This window comes from Urocitellus parryii, chromosome 9 (genome assembly GCF_045843805.1).
Source record: "Urocitellus parryii isolate mUroPar1 chromosome 9, mUroPar1.hap1, whole genome shotgun sequence".
Taxonomy (NCBI): domain Eukaryota; kingdom Metazoa; phylum Chordata; class Mammalia; order Rodentia; family Sciuridae; genus Urocitellus; species Urocitellus parryii.
Genome location: NC_135539.1, coordinates 69,285,984 through 69,302,015, shown reverse-complemented (window position 1 = coordinate 69,302,015; position 16,032 = coordinate 69,285,984). Strand labels below are relative to the sequence as shown.

Below are 16,032 nucleotides of genomic sequence, written 5' to 3'. Positions count from 1 at the left end.
GAGCATTTCCACTTTAAAAAACAAAACTAATATATGGCTCAGTGCTAGAAGTGGAAGTCTCTGAAAAGGGGAAAATCTGGGAAAATTTTTTCACTCCACTCTTGAACCTTTCAAACCTACAACTTTAAATAGAGACTAGAATTACCTTCACAGTCACCTTGTCTATTTCCAAAAAAAGAAAATGTAATAACCAAAATAATATTTTAGCTCAATTTTGAGGAAGGACACAGACTTCAACATTTTTAATGTCAATTTCATACTTCTGAAAAATTAGGAGACACCTATATAACAGCATCCATCATATACATTGACAGGCTCAAATTCTCTTAGCACAAAATGACTGTGTTTTATGGGAAAAAAGTGGTTATATACAGCTGTGCAGACAGTATTGAAAAATCGGATGTCAATTATATATTTATTCAGTAAAGACTACACAACAAATATCACTAATTTGTTCTTCCACTGTCTTAATAAATGACAAATAATAAAACTCATGCACATAACATTTTCATACAGAAATAATTTTAGAAGTTAATGTAAAAGGCATGAATTTCATCAATTCTAACAACATTAAAGAAAAGAACCTTATATAATAATCACACTGTTTTGCAAAATTAATGAAAGAGACAGCAAGATTAATATTTAATAGTAATTATACTAATAGTAATCTGAAATATATATTCCCCTCTGAACTCCTCTGAGCAAGAGAACATGTACCTACATTTGAAGTAATGGTATTTCTGAAAGTGATCAAATCATAATTCAAACTCAGAGCAACACAAGTAGGCCCCCAAATCTGAGAAGTGTGTTTTCTTACCTTAGCTTAATAGGGTGTAATTTGTTTTATCCACTAGGTATGCTCCTATAAAGACAAAACTGCAAGTGGAAATTTTCTGACTTAGTCATAAACTTTAGAACTAAAAGCCTTCCAAATGATGGAGTTCAGAGCCTCAGGAGGCTAAGGCAGGAGGATCGCAAGTTCAAAGCCAGCCTCAGCAACTTAGCAAGGCCCTACACAACTCAGCAAGACTCCATCTCAAAATTTAAATAAATAAATAAATAAATAGGGCTGGGGATATGACTCAGTAGTTAAGCACCCTGGGTTCAATTTACAGGAAGAAGAAGAGGAGGAGGAGGAGGAAAGGGGGGAGAGGAGGAGGAGGAAGAGGAGGAGGAGGAATGAGGAGGAGGAGGAATGAGGAGGAGGAATTAGGAGGAGGAAGGAGGAGGAGAAGGAGGAAGAAGAGTAGGAGGAGGAGGAGGAGGAGATGATTAAAAAATGAGTAAAGCTGGGGGTAAGGAGAGTTCCATTAATGCAATCAAGCTACCTGCTCTACAGAACACAGCTAGGTAGCACCAAAGTCAACATTCCAAACCAGGGCTCTAGGACTCCGGGAACTGGGAAAAGAATGCCACTAGAAAATTGCTCCCTGAACCGAATTTTAAGAGTTCCCTTAAGAATTGAGTGTTTGTTATCCTGAAGAATTAAAGTCATCTTGCTACAGTGATTCATGCATACCCATATTTACAGCTGCACAATTCACAATAACCAAACTATGATACCAGCCTAGGAGTCCAATCAACGGATGAATGGATAAGAAAATGTGGTATATATACACAACAGACTTTTATTCAGCCATAAGGAAAAATGAAACTATGGCATTTGCAAGGAAAATGGATGGAACTAGCATTATGTCAAGTGAAACAAGTCAAACTCAGAAGGCTAAGGGTCATATATTTTCTCTCATATGCTGAAGTTAGAGAGGAAAAAGGAAAACAAAGGTGGGGGTTCGATCTCCTAAAAATCAAAGGGAGATCAGTAGAGGAAAGGGACAAAGGAGTGGGAGGTAGGGAAGGAGGAAGAAATGCTGGGGAGTGATACTGGCCAAACTATATTGTTAAATTGTGTGCACATACAAATATGTAACAATAAAGCCCACCAATATGTGCAATTATAATGCACCAACTTAAAAATATGGGGAAAAAATAAAAGAATGTCTGAAGATTATTTTTAAGTCATTTGGCATCTACTGATTTGTACTATACAAAAAAAATAGTTTAAGTTAATTTATATACCAAATTTATACATATTATGCAATATATTATAAATCTAAAAGAAATAATTTTAATGTCAGGCCTACAGAAACCTGGTAAATAATATAGCTTTTAAGCAATAATATAACCAATGGTAGCAAATAGTTTAAAATTTTAAGATTTTACTAAAAAAAGTAATTTTGGATGTTCACTGAGTTTATACCATTGTGATGACTTATATTTATACTAAAATTCTAAATGATTAATAGAAGGAGACCAAATTTTCACACACAAAAAACACATTTCAATTACAAATCAATTTCTCTTAAACAGATAATATGTGTATGAGTATGTTTGTATGTGGACAAGGAGAGGAAGGGAAGAATGGATACAACATAAACGATAGGTAAATCTGGGCAAAAAGTATATGGAAATTTTACATTTTCTTTTTATAATGTTTGTTGTTTGTTTAAGTATCAAAAGAAAAAGATACAAAATATGCAAACCAACTCCTAAAATTTTTTTAAATACTATAACTCAATACATTCTATAATACATTAAAGGCACATCAACTTCTCATAATACCAACCAAGAATTACTCACGTTTCTACAGCGAGTAGTCAAAAAGAAAGTAAATTAGCTAAAAGCAAAGTATTTCCATTTTAAATGGTCAGTTATTAACACAATGAAGTGCATTAAACTAAGAATTTGTTTGCATACATTTTCTGAGGAGCAATTTTTGCTGGCATTCTTTGTCATCTTACCTACTTCATTTATTGCTGCCACAATTCTAACAGGTTATACACAGTGATTGCTACACACTCTACCAGTCCCCCTGCCTACTAAATGCCAATACATCCCCCTGGTAACTGTCAACCACAAAGTCTCCACACATTTCCTAATTCCTCTCCTATACTAAGAGTCACTGATTATTCAGTATAAGAATGCCTGAAGCCAAGCACCACGGAGTAATCCCAGTGACTCAGGAGGCTTAGGCAGGAGGATTACTAGTTCAAGGTCAGCCTCAGCAACTTACAATTTAGTGAGACCCTGTCTCAAAATAAAAAATAAACAGGACAGGATTGTGAGTGTGGCTCAGTGGTAAAGTACCCTGGCTTCAACCTCCAGTAAGAAAAAAAAATAATGCTTAACATTTAAATTTTCATGTTCTAAAACCTAAATTTCCCAAATGTAAATCATAATAAATAAATCATAATATAATAAAAAAAGGACCAGGCATGGTGGTACACACCTATAATCCCAGTGACTCAGGAAGCTGAGGCAGGAGAAATGCAAGTTCAAAGCCAGCCTCAGCAGCATGAGGTCCTAAGTACTTAGTAAGACCCTGTCTCAAAAAATAAAAAGGGCCGGGAACATGAAGATCAGTGATAAAGCACCTCTGGGTTAAATTCCTAGTATACACACACACACACACACACACACACACATTAATTAAAAGGATTATCTGTTATACTCTACAAAGGGATTCTTTTCAAGATTCCATTAAATGACAGACATGTCAGCATTTAAAATACAATTCAACTTAAATCTTTTACTTCTACTCATCTTCTGAAGTACACAGTTATTCTCTAAAACAGAATATATATCTTGATCAGCTATTGTTCTAGACAGAATTTTTAGCCATACTTAGTGAAAGTCTATTATTTCCTGCATAATTTTTTTATTTACTACAAGAATCCTTAAACCACCGCTGAAGGATTTAGATTCAATTATTTATAAGATTATGGGCTCTAACAAATGCTAAAGCAAATTGTTCTTCACTTCAGCACAAACTTAGTCCATTGCTCCAATAAATGAGAAACGTGTCTGCCAACTTTTCATCACTTTGATCAAAATACCTGACCAGAACAACTCAGAGAAGGAAAAGTTTATTTTGGTTTCAGAGATACAATCTGTGGTCAGCCAACTCCAACGCTTTGTGCCTGGGGGTAGGCAGAATTTCATGGAGGAAGAGCTCGAAAAAGGAAATCTGCTTTCCTCAGGGTAGCCAGGAAGGGGGGGGAGTGAGTTAGGGAGGGAAAGATGCACTGAGAAGCCAGGGACAAATAAAATCCTCAAGGGCACACCTCCAGTGAACTACTTCTTTTAGCCACACCCCACCTGCCAAGAGTTAGGGTACAGTAGTCCATTCAAATTATTAATCCATCAAATGGATTAATCCACTGATTATGTTTCAGCTCTCTTAATCTGATCATTTCACCACTGGACTTTCCTGCATTAACACATGAACTTTTCAAGTGACACTTCCAAATCATAACAATGAAGATATCTACCCCTATCCTATTAGAAAACAATAAATACATTATACCCAAATTATCACTGCCATTCCTTTTCCTCAGTTGAATGAAAAGTATTTCATATCCAAAAGGAAACTCAAAAAACTCATTCTGGGCTGGGGATGTGGCTCAAGCGGTAGCGCGCTCGCCTAGCGTGCGTGCGGCCCGGGTTCGATCCCCAGCACCACATACAAACGAAGATGTTGTGTCCGCCGAGAACTAAGAAAAAAATAAATAAATGTTAAAATTCTCTCTCTCTCTCTCTCTTTAAAAAAAAAAAAAAAAAAACTCATTCTATATTTTAGGTCAAAGGATAAGATCGAACACTGATGCAACACATTCCTGGAGTGCCCAGTCAGAGAGAACTGACATTAAAAAGAAACTCAGAAAACATGTCATGTAATTAATCACAAATCAAAATTTTCCTTATGGAAGTGAAATAAAATACAGAAGTGAAACTAAAATCTTAAAAGATAAGTAAGCAAGTTTTTTTTGCCTAAAACTTTAAAAAAATATATTCAATCAAAATAATCATTAGTTTTATGATACTGCCTTTTACCCAAATTTTCTTGTTGTAATCTCCATTGAAGATCCAACACATCCATTTCGAATTACAGGCACAATTCAAGTATAACAACTTTATTTCATCTTTGGCATCATTTGGTACAACAAAATGAACAAATCAAATGAAAGTTAAACATTGCAAAACATGCAAATACAGAAAAACAAGAACAATTTAAGTACTGAAAAATCAAAAGACTTTTTGTGGATTGTAATCAATTCAATAATCAACAATGAAATTCATAGCATCCTAAAGCATCACATAATACCTTTTCCACATTTAAAATGATTTACAGTAGAGGGGGTAGAGAGAGAAGAGGGGAGGGGAGGGGAGGGGGGATAGTAGAGGATAGGACAGACAGCAGAATATATCAGACACTAGAATGGCAATATGTAAATCAATGGAAGTGTAACTGATGTGATTCAGCAATCTGTATACGGGGTAAAAATGGGAGTTCATAACCCACTTGAATCAAACTGTGAAATATGATATATCAAGAACTATGTAATGTTTTGAACGACCAACAATAAAAAAAGGAAAAAAAAAAGATTCAGCCTCAGAATTTGATAGAATATTTATCAGAATAAAAGCTGAAAACCATCATAAAGCATTTAACAAATTCTCTACACCTTATAGTTTGTGTACCTCAACTACTGTGCCAAAACCATGTCAGTTGGATGGAAAAGTTGACCCCCCCTCAGCTTTCAGGGCAATTAGGGATACATGGCAGCCTGGCCTGAGTTGTCAAAACCACCTGCCTCCAACTTGCATTTATATGTCCCATGTACAATGACATGTGTTTCGAGACATGGAAAGGGTTGAGAAATCCTGTAGAAATAAATCTACCCACATACAGTAGTATCCAATCCTTCTTTTAATCTCTAGAGAAATATTTTTTAAAATGTTACTTAACCCATCATTCTTAACCAAAGAGGATTCAAAATTCTAAACTTTTTAATGACATATATTCCTGTGTTTTTATAAATTTTTTTTCAAAAACATGACTTCTGATATACTCAATTCCCACTTTTTGGAAGACTTACAACCTCTAGAAATTTCAACAGAAACAGGATACTACAATACCCACTAACCTATCATTACAGTGTTCTACTGAAGAGGAATTTCCTTTTCTAGAGAAAAATCATCAAATAAGCAAGAAAAAGAAATATAACTCAGTTTGATTCAAAGGGTGCTTAAAAAGAAAGTGAAATCTAAGAACAAAGCTAGGAAAGGCAAATACTGCTATGTGACTTGCCTTACAAATAACAAAAACATCCATTTGTCAGAGTAATTTTTCCGGAATGAAATCGTATTAAGTCATCCCCATAACTGAAATTCTTTAACACTCTGTAAAGTCTACAAGATGAAGTCTGAGCTTCCTAGACTGTAAGTGACCTGAAGCCTGACTTCCTCTCTCCCAGCTTTCTCTCTCAATCTCCCTTCCCACCTCTGCTCTACAGTATGTTCAACTGCTTAGTAACACTTCCTTGGAGTCAAATCTTAACGCCTTTCTCACACTGTTACATTTACCCAGAATGTTTTATCTGTGGTACTCTCTACACACACTCTCTTTTTTTTTAATGGGAACGGCTCAAATTTCATCTAAAAATATTAATACACAAATAGCTACCATATACTAAGGACATTACTTTAGTAACATACAAAAATACAATATTTATCTAGTACCTCAGTGCCAGGAATAATGTTCGGCACTAGGAATTTAATAGTTTTTGCCCTCAAGGAGTGTACAGATTAGAGAAAGATGGGAGAATGGGAGAACAAACAAGTGGATGATTTTTAATATAGAATGATAGATACCAGAAAGAGGAAAGAGGAGAGCTATGGAAAAGTACAATGGGCTCATCTAGCAAGTGAAGTGGTACAGAAACCACAGGAAAGAGCTCTTAACTAGAAAGCCAAGCTGAAGGTGATTTAAAATATATATATATATTTTAAGTGTGAAGTAAGAAGTTTGGACCTAACTTTAATACCAGTGTTTAGACCACAATAGTATTATTCACTCTTTGCAGCTCCTCCTTCTTTACAACAAACACACAAATACTAATATTTTAACAAATAAAATATAAAAATAAGTCAGTAAAATGGCATAGCCATGCCCCAAAAAATGTGTTAAATCTCTCCGGATCAGAAATCTAACAGGAACACAAAATGTGAAACAAGCTAAGTCCAATATGGGCCCCAGAGCAGGAAAAAGCAGCAGGAAGTCTGACACTATGGGATATAACTGTAAATAAAAGTGTCCCATATAAAGCAGGGTCAGTAGCCAGGCTCTTAGCTTAAAACCAGGGACTGCTTTTCTTAGATTCTAAAATAGACTGAAAAAGGCTTCTGCTAACTTTGCTGAAGCTACCACTTATAGGAGTTGCTGACCTAATGCCAGCTGACTTGGTGACTGAATCTGTGATGTCCCCAATGTCACCAAGGGCCAGGGCTCTATCTACTAACATAGACCTGATACTGATAATGGGAACTCCAAAGCCAGGCCGAGATAACTACAAATCTGCTAGAGCAGCAGGGAAAATCACAAAGAGAAAGAGGGAGACCACTGGACAAAAGGAAAATAAATAAACAACACATCAGAATGTGCCTACAAAATTACAGAACATGATAAAAACACCAATAATATCAACAATCATAACAAATTCACCACAGATAATTTTTTAAGTTATCAAATGATCTAGAAATTACTTTAAGAATATAAAAGATTCATAAAAAGTTAAAAAAAACTAACAAAAGAATGGAACAATTGTAAAAATAAGCAGAAATGAAAAAGAACCAGTGGACATAAAAAAGAACCAAATAAAAATATTCCAGGACTGGGGCTGCAGCTCAGTGGTAAGGCACCTGATTAGCATGTGAGAGGCACCAGGTTCAATCCTCAGCACCACATAAAAATAAATAAATAAAATAACAGAAAAAAAAAATCTAAGTGAGATAAAACCATTGTCACTTTGAAATAAAATATGTTAACACCATTAGGCACCTAACAAGCCATCTGCCTTCAACCTCACAGGGATCCAATTTTTTAGTGTACAAGACACTGTGTCGAATTCTGAATTCAAAATTAAAAACATAGAATACCTGTCCTCAAAAACACTCACATTTTCAACAGATGCTACCAAAACCTTAACATTACATATTAGAAGAAATTTTGGTTTTTCAAACATGAAAGCATTTTTTAAATTAAAATGCTTGCTGCTTCTGTTTTAATTTTCATGAACTAATGGCCATCTTCACTAGAATTAGCACTTTACATTAGATAAGCATTTTTATAAAATTTCATGAATGGAACTGAAATAAGAAAAGCTGTTTCTTTCATGATCTGGTATATTTGAATGCATCTACCAACCATCCTTGTTTATTCAAAGTATTCCAACAGGAAAAAGGATACCACTGAAAAGCTTTGAAAATCAAAGACCACTTCTTGCAATATTCTTGGTAGAAAACTCATACTTCACAATAACAAAAACTTCATTTTGCTGGGATATAGTTCAGTTGGTAGAGTGCTTGCCTTGCATGCATAGGCCCTGGATTCAATCCCCAGCACCAAAAAAAAAAAAAAACTTCATTTTATCAACTACCAAATTAATTACATCGATTCAAGAAAAGCTGCATCTAATTCATATTAAGATAAATATATATCAATATAAATAATATGCAAAAAAGTAAGCTCTCTAACATTATATTCCAATAAAGAAATGTTCACTACATCTCCAAGAGTTTCCATCATCAGAAAATCTACACTTTGAAACTGCCATAGGATTCTAATAGGATAAAATTTCATTTCTTCCTCACCCTCTAAAAGAAAACAGTTAACACAAAATAATGAAATCAGTTCTGTTCACAAGCAGAAGTGGTCAGAAATGGACAGAAAGTATTATATATATGTATATATACCATCTTCTTTAAACCGAGAAGAAAAACCTATATCAAATCTGGTTAAGGGGGCTGGGGTTGTGGCTCAGTGACAGAGCGCTTGCCTTGAACATGTGAGGTACTGGGTTCAATCCCTAGCATCACATAAAAATAAATAAACAAAATAAAGATATTGTGTCCATGTAAAAATAAAAAATATCTTTTAAAAAATCTAGTTAAATCCAGGATAGCCTTGGTTTCTAATTCCATCAAATGCATTGATAGAGATATTTTTATTTTGTTTTGTCTTGCTTAAATATATTAACCCATGTTACCCAATGATTAAATTTCACACAATAAAACCTCTCTCAATTGTGGTCAATGTCAATATTCCCTACTCATATTTCTAAAGGTTTTCCAGTGGCTAGTCATTAGAAATTTTCAAATGACAGAACTAAATAAGCCAAGAAGCTAATGACACAAATTTCCTCATCACATCTAACTTCTGAGAATAAATCAAACATCAAAAAGCATCTCCTTGCTTTAATACAGACAAGCATATATATAGTATTGGGAGGAACCAGATTTTTCAATCTCTGAAGAAGGGACATAATTCCACTTTGTCTAGTAACACATTTTTTTCTTTTTTAAAGAATAATTAATACTGCAAATGCTCCTGAGACAGCTGAAATGAATCAAAGAAGCACACTTACTCATGACTGGAAATGTTTCTGTGTGTTGTCCCAATCAGATACTAAACCAAAATCTGCTGTCCAAGGTTTCTCAGAGGAATACATGTCCTATTCTGAAAACAAAAGAGAAAGGAATGGTATTTTCGAAAGGTCAATATTTACAATAAGATTTTGTAAAAGGAAATGGAAGAAAATAATTTCATTTCAAAAATTTACCTATTTCCAGAAAAACCCCTTGTTACACCATTCTTTTAGAACATCATGTTAAATTCACATTTCCCTTTTTGTGAAACAAATTACTTCACAAATAAATAATATATAGAAAGTAATTACCACACAGAAGTTCATTAACAAGTGTCCTTTGGCTTTAATACTACAAACATATTTCTTTCCCATTCTTAGCTAAGTCATATAAAGAAAGCACTCTATCTAAAAGATAGCACGTAAAGCTCAATCAATGTATTTTGATTGCATATAAATGATTTATAAAAGTCATGAAATAAAGATCACCAAAGTCATGGCTATAGACTTTCTCCAATAAAGGCCATCTTCCTCATTATAAATGTAAAATGAGTTCATTGTATTATAATAATAATAATAAGGGAATAACAGCAAAGTACAAAAAAAGTTATCTGTAATACCCCCTACATTTACCCAATCATGTGGGCACATTTCTCTTCAAGGCACATTTTCTAAGTTATTTTTAAAATACTTGATAAACACTAAATTAAAAATGTGTATTTAATTATTTTCACTCAAACATAACATAAAGCACCATCTTGTATTTAGTATTAATGTAGTGTCACCCCCTTTCTCCACAGAAAAGTCTTAACTGGACTTCTCCAGAAATCTTCACCATAGCTGATTTTAGGACTGTCAGCAAAAGAGTTTCTACAAAAGAATTCAATGTAGATAAACTTCCTATTTTCGTGTTGCCCGTCTTATGTGGCCACTGGCTGGGAAGGAATCAGCACTCCAAGTGCTGGACAACCCCTTAATAGTTTTTCACAAACATGTATCCAATATAGTAGTTTGTAGAAATGTGTAAACAAGGCCACTGGCCTTGAGCTGGAGCTTCACAGAGATGTCTACATTTCTAAAATAAGAGAAGTTACCAAGTGGACTCCATGGTAACAGCTGGCAGGGGAAAGAAAAAGGGGAGAAGAAGCTCTCCGCTTCTCAGGTGTTGTCCTTGAACGGTTAACTTGCCCAGAACAGTGAAAGAAAAAAACTGTTTTTAGGTGAAGTTCTGTAGACTGTGAACTTCTGAGTACCTCCCCTTACATATAAAATTCTGAAACTACCTGAACTTGGGGTTCAGGGAATTGATTGATTACAGCAGAAGCTGTGCCCTCTGAACCTGGCTGCAGCCAAATAAAATTGTTTACTGCTATCTTCAGTGCCTTACCTCATCAGTACCTACAACATGAACACAAGCTTAATACTTTCCCTAAGATTTACATTATAAATCTTGCTCTTTATCAACATATTTTTAAATAAGAGATAATACCAAGCCTATATCTAAACATAACCATGGTTCCACAAATGCCTTGCCTAAATCTAATATATATAATTCCACGGATAAGATCAATTTCAATACAAAATTCACACTTGTGGTACCTCATGGGCAACTTTCTTCATAAACCAGTGAGCTATTTTTTGCAATCGCAAAAAGTTATAGTTTCTTAATATCTAAATCACTTAAGAAAACAGTATACTTAGGCCCTCTGCTTTTGAATCAAAATTGGGTAATGCTTTTTGAAGAAATAATGCTTGCCCCATCTATATACTTACTCATTCTATGTAATAATATACATGAGAAGTACACAGTTACAAAATGTAAAACCACTGCATAAGCATTTGTAAGTACAGCATGGCTCAGCCACTGTAATTAGCAGAGGCATATAATCATAGTTCTGCCACATAATCACCTGATCCCTATCCCACATGCTTTCTTTTTTATCTGTGCACTAGTAAATGATATTCAGATAACCCAATTACCCCAAAGGAAATGAAAAGTTGTATGGAAAATCTAAAACAACATATAATCACCAGGTTAGTTTTTAGAATACATGATAAACATTTCTCACAATAAATATACTTTCTTGACAGTGCTTGATTAAGTCTGATTTGTCTTCCCTCCTCAAAAACATGCTAAATGATGACAAGGACAGCCCCACCTTATAAATACACACTGTAGATTAGACATTCACAAAATGACTCAGGTGTCCACATACATTTATATATGTAGTCAAGTCTCTTTGCCCAGGTACTTTCCTTCTTGTTCATTTTATATCAAAAATAATTTTTATTTTAAACTTAAAATTCCTAAATGGTAACATCAAAGCACCTAACACTATGTAATGTCCCCTCCCTGCCCAAAACCATAGCTAAATAAATACTTTTTTTTAAGTTGTTGATAGACATTTATTTTATTTATTTATATGTGGTGCTGAGAATTGAACGCAGTGTCTCACACGTGCCAGGCAAGTGCGCTAACCCCTGAGCAATAGCCCCAGATGCAATAAATACTTTTTCAAGGGTTTAAATTCTTAAACATAAAGAATTTTATCAGTACTAAAAACACTTATCCTCAGAAACACCAAGATAATAAGATTTTAAAACACCAGATTTATAAACTTACATCTAAAGTAACAAATGCACATAAGTCTTATAGTAAGAAATATGCATATGTGAGAATTAATGTAAAATGTCATGGAGCAGTTCCTAGGAACATTTACAAAAGACTTATAGCCAAAGACACTTGTTCAAGATTCTTTACATTAATCGCAGCTTTAAAATGTAGATCCCAATTACCTACTTTCACAATAGGTAGTCTACCAATCATTTTAAGCAACAAGGCAGTAAAGTAGCACAGTAGATAAAATGTTCATTCCCTTTCTCCTCCCCTAAACACTACCACTGGATATACAAAAAAAAAAAAAAAAACTTTCTAATTTGCACCCCATCCATCCCATCCAAGTATGATAAAATAATGTATCTTAAATCCACAATGTCACTAGGAGGTATTACTGGGATACTTCTGCAAAATGTAGCCTTTAATCTCATTTTCAGGCACTTTGGCTTGGGGGAGGGGGCTGTCTTGCTGGAATGTGGGAGAAACTGGCTACAAAGTTCTAACTAGAAGCTGTAAGAGCTGAGTTTGCACTGCACCAGGAGAGATGCACACCAGGTGGCTGCTCTCCCAGAATAATTAGATACCTGGCACATAACTGAAGCCAACCCACAGCTGATAGCCAAACCCCAACAAATCCAGTCAAACTCAGCAGAGATTACAGATCTGTGAGCTAGAAATAAACATTTGTCATGTGCCACTGAAAGTCTGCTCTTGTTACCCAGCATTATTATAGCCAAAGATGACTAATAACAAAGAATAAACATAAAGGCCCATTAGCAACTAATAAAATATTTTAAAAATTTGACTAAATTTTCAAGTTATAAAGGCTATATTTAAATATCTAGCCATATACTATTCATAAAAACATACCTAAATCAGAAGGACACATAGAGGCTGGAAATAAAAATATTAAAAATGTATATTAAGGGGCTGGGGCTGTAGCTAGCTCAGTGGTTGAGCACTTGCCTGATACATGTGAGGAACTGGGTTTGATTCTCAGCACCACATACATATAAATAAAATAAAGGTATTGTTTCCATACACAACTAAAAAAAATTTCTTTAAATGCATGTTATGAAAATGCTAAACAAAAGAGATGTAACTACAGAAACTCTTTCACATCTGTACTAAGATATATATTGACCAATGCTCACAGCAATGCTATTTATAATACAAAAAACGGGAATTCCACCAGCAGAAGGGTGAATAATTATGCCACCTTTATACAAATAAATCTCACAAATATTATTGACATACACTTATATTTACTAGATTTTATGCACATAAAAATATGTATACATATACAATGACATATTAATATCAATGGCACAATATTTATATAATGTTATAAAATAAATGAAGCTAACAATAGTTTAGGGACATATTCATATATAATGAACTAAAAAAGTAACAACAGAGTGCTAGACCTCACTTTGAGGCTGATGATTTCCCTAAGCCAGGAGTAAGATGAAAGTAGGGAGAGGTCATTCAGCAAGAGACTGGTAATGTCCTACCACTTCAGCTGAAGGAGGAATGGAATATACATCATTATGCAATAGGCAGTATATTATGCAATATGTTACCTGTAGTCTTAAAACATCAAGAGTTTTCTTTATGTAATATGTTACATATAGACTTTTTTATGAGTATTGTATTTTATAGTATTTTAATACAAAAAAACAAACAATTTCCAACAAAATTCAGAAAGGAAATTATTATAAATAAAAGTAACATAAATATGTATAACCACATGTATAAAGAAGTTAAATGCAGTTATAATTTTTAAGCCATAATTAAGAAGCAGAAATGGTTGTAATGACATTTATTCCTTAAAAGACAAATACAAGTAATAGCCAGTTCTATCACAAATTGCAAGATAAACTTTCTGTCAAAAGAGATTTATGATTATACATTATCCATGTATAAAAAGCACTGGCTATGAGCTGGAGCTACAGCTGTGATAGAGCATTTGCCTCGCACATGTGAGGCACTGGGTTCGATCCTCAGCATCACATAAATAAATAAACAAATAAAGATATTATTTTTTTAAAAAAAGCACTGGCCACCCAAACAGTTGTATTATTTGTACTGTATGATCTCAGCTATCTGACCATCGAAGCTTCTGATCTTACCTTCACAAGCTATACAATATTAGCTCATTTTCTAGTAGAAATTCCCAGGACCTATTCCTCTAAATTGCTACTAGGTGAACTGTCATTCCCTCCTCTACCCCCACCCGACCCCCCCCCCAAAAAAAAAACTCGTGAAAAATTCCTTCACTGAAGCATTATTTGTAACAGAAAAAAATTATAAGATTCAGTGTTCACTAATATGGCTAACTGAATTATTCATTCACTTACATGTAGTAGACTCCCTCACGTCCATTAAAAATGTCTCAAAGAAACTTAATGACAGAAAATGAATGAACACTCTGAGATGGGCTTTATACAATTTTATCAGTCAGCAAAAAAGAAGTATCAAAAATGATGCTTCATCAAAGTTAAATTGATTTCCTAAAAGACATATATAAACCAGTACTTAAATGACAGATACTCACTTACTATGCATTCAATAAATACTCACTAAGCAGCGCTCAGGAGCCAGGTATTTTCTTTTTTGGGGGGATGGAAGGATGGGGGGGGGGATGAACTCAGGGGCGCTTAACCACTGAGCCACATCCCCAGCCCTATTTTGTACTTTATTTAGAGACAGCATCTCACTGAGTTGCTTAGCACCTCACTTTTGCTGAAGCTGGCTTTGAACTCCTGATCCTCCTGCCTCAGCCTCCTGAGCTGCTGGGATTACAGGGATACCCTCAAGCAGCTCAGATATTTTCTAGGCACAGCAAACATAACCATAAACAAAACAAAGACCCTATCCTTATAGAAGTTACAGTACAGTAACTCTAGTACCTTCCTTTATTAATGCACATTCATAGTTCATTACTTCCACTATGTATGTCAAGACAGATACCCAGGTAATAGCTTATCATTCTAGACAAAAAAAAATAATAACTTCAGTTAATATTAGTCATTATTCATCAGACAGTCTCACCACTCTTTCATAATTCTTAAGCTTTCTATAAACAATGCTCTTGCTGCAATTTATACCACCTAAAACACAATGCTAAATTCCCACAGCTTGAAGTACTTTTGCAGCAAAAGTATAGCAAATGTCCTATAACTGCTGGAGCAAAAAGTTTGTTTACCCTACTCACTAAATCAACAAAATACTTCCTGTTAGTAAGATCAAAGAATGAGATAGGCCTAAAAGCAAAATGAGAAATAGTTTGGTTTCATTGGTTTGTTTATATGTGTATATTCATGAAGCATCTGATAAGAATGCTTTCCTCTTCACAGGTAGAATTTAAGTTTCCAAGAACTTAACAAATTCTAATAGTTTTACACTGGTCAACATATGAACTTGCAGGCATTTAGAGAAAAAAATGTCCTTTCTAAGTCTTTCTTACTAATTTCAGTTATAGATAGTCAGGACCTTTCAAAGGTGGCTTATGATGTCACATTTGCCTTATGCACTTGATTCATCATATTATTACTGTACCTAATGCCTTAGTTCTACAGATAAAAGGTAAAATGAGGGCTGGGGATGTAGCTCAGTTGGTAGAATGCTTGCCTCATATGCACAAGGCATACCCCAGCACCACAGGAAAAAAAAAAAAGAAAAAAAAAGCTAAAATAAAAGATACACTATCTCTGATTTTCAGGAGCCTGACATAATTTTAAAAGCTGGTTAAAATTCCAGACTGTCAATTATAATAATGAGCATTATAGAAGACATACCATAAAAGAAAACAAAAAAGAAAAAGTAGACATAATTCATTTTAAGCTCTATCTTCAAGGAATTTATATCAAAATTCCAAACACCAGAATGTATTAATCCATTCACTTAATAAATGTTAATTCAGCTCTGCAA

The 16,032-nt window shown here is 34.3% G+C and overlaps 1 protein-coding gene across 1 annotated transcript in view; it reads right to left on the bottom strand.

Annotated features, from left to right (window-relative positions):
- Positions 1-16,032, bottom strand: part of Usp6nl (USP6 N-terminal like) — a 167,339-nt gene that overhangs the window by 142,212 nt on the left and 9,095 nt on the right. Inside the window, exon 2 of the mRNA XM_077802713.1 lies at positions 9,483-9,574. Within this exon, the coding sequence (XP_077658839.1) occupies positions 9,483-9,486 (4 nt within the window). The 5' untranslated portion in view covers positions 9,487-9,574. The remainder of the gene's footprint in view (positions 1-9,482; positions 9,575-16,032) is intronic.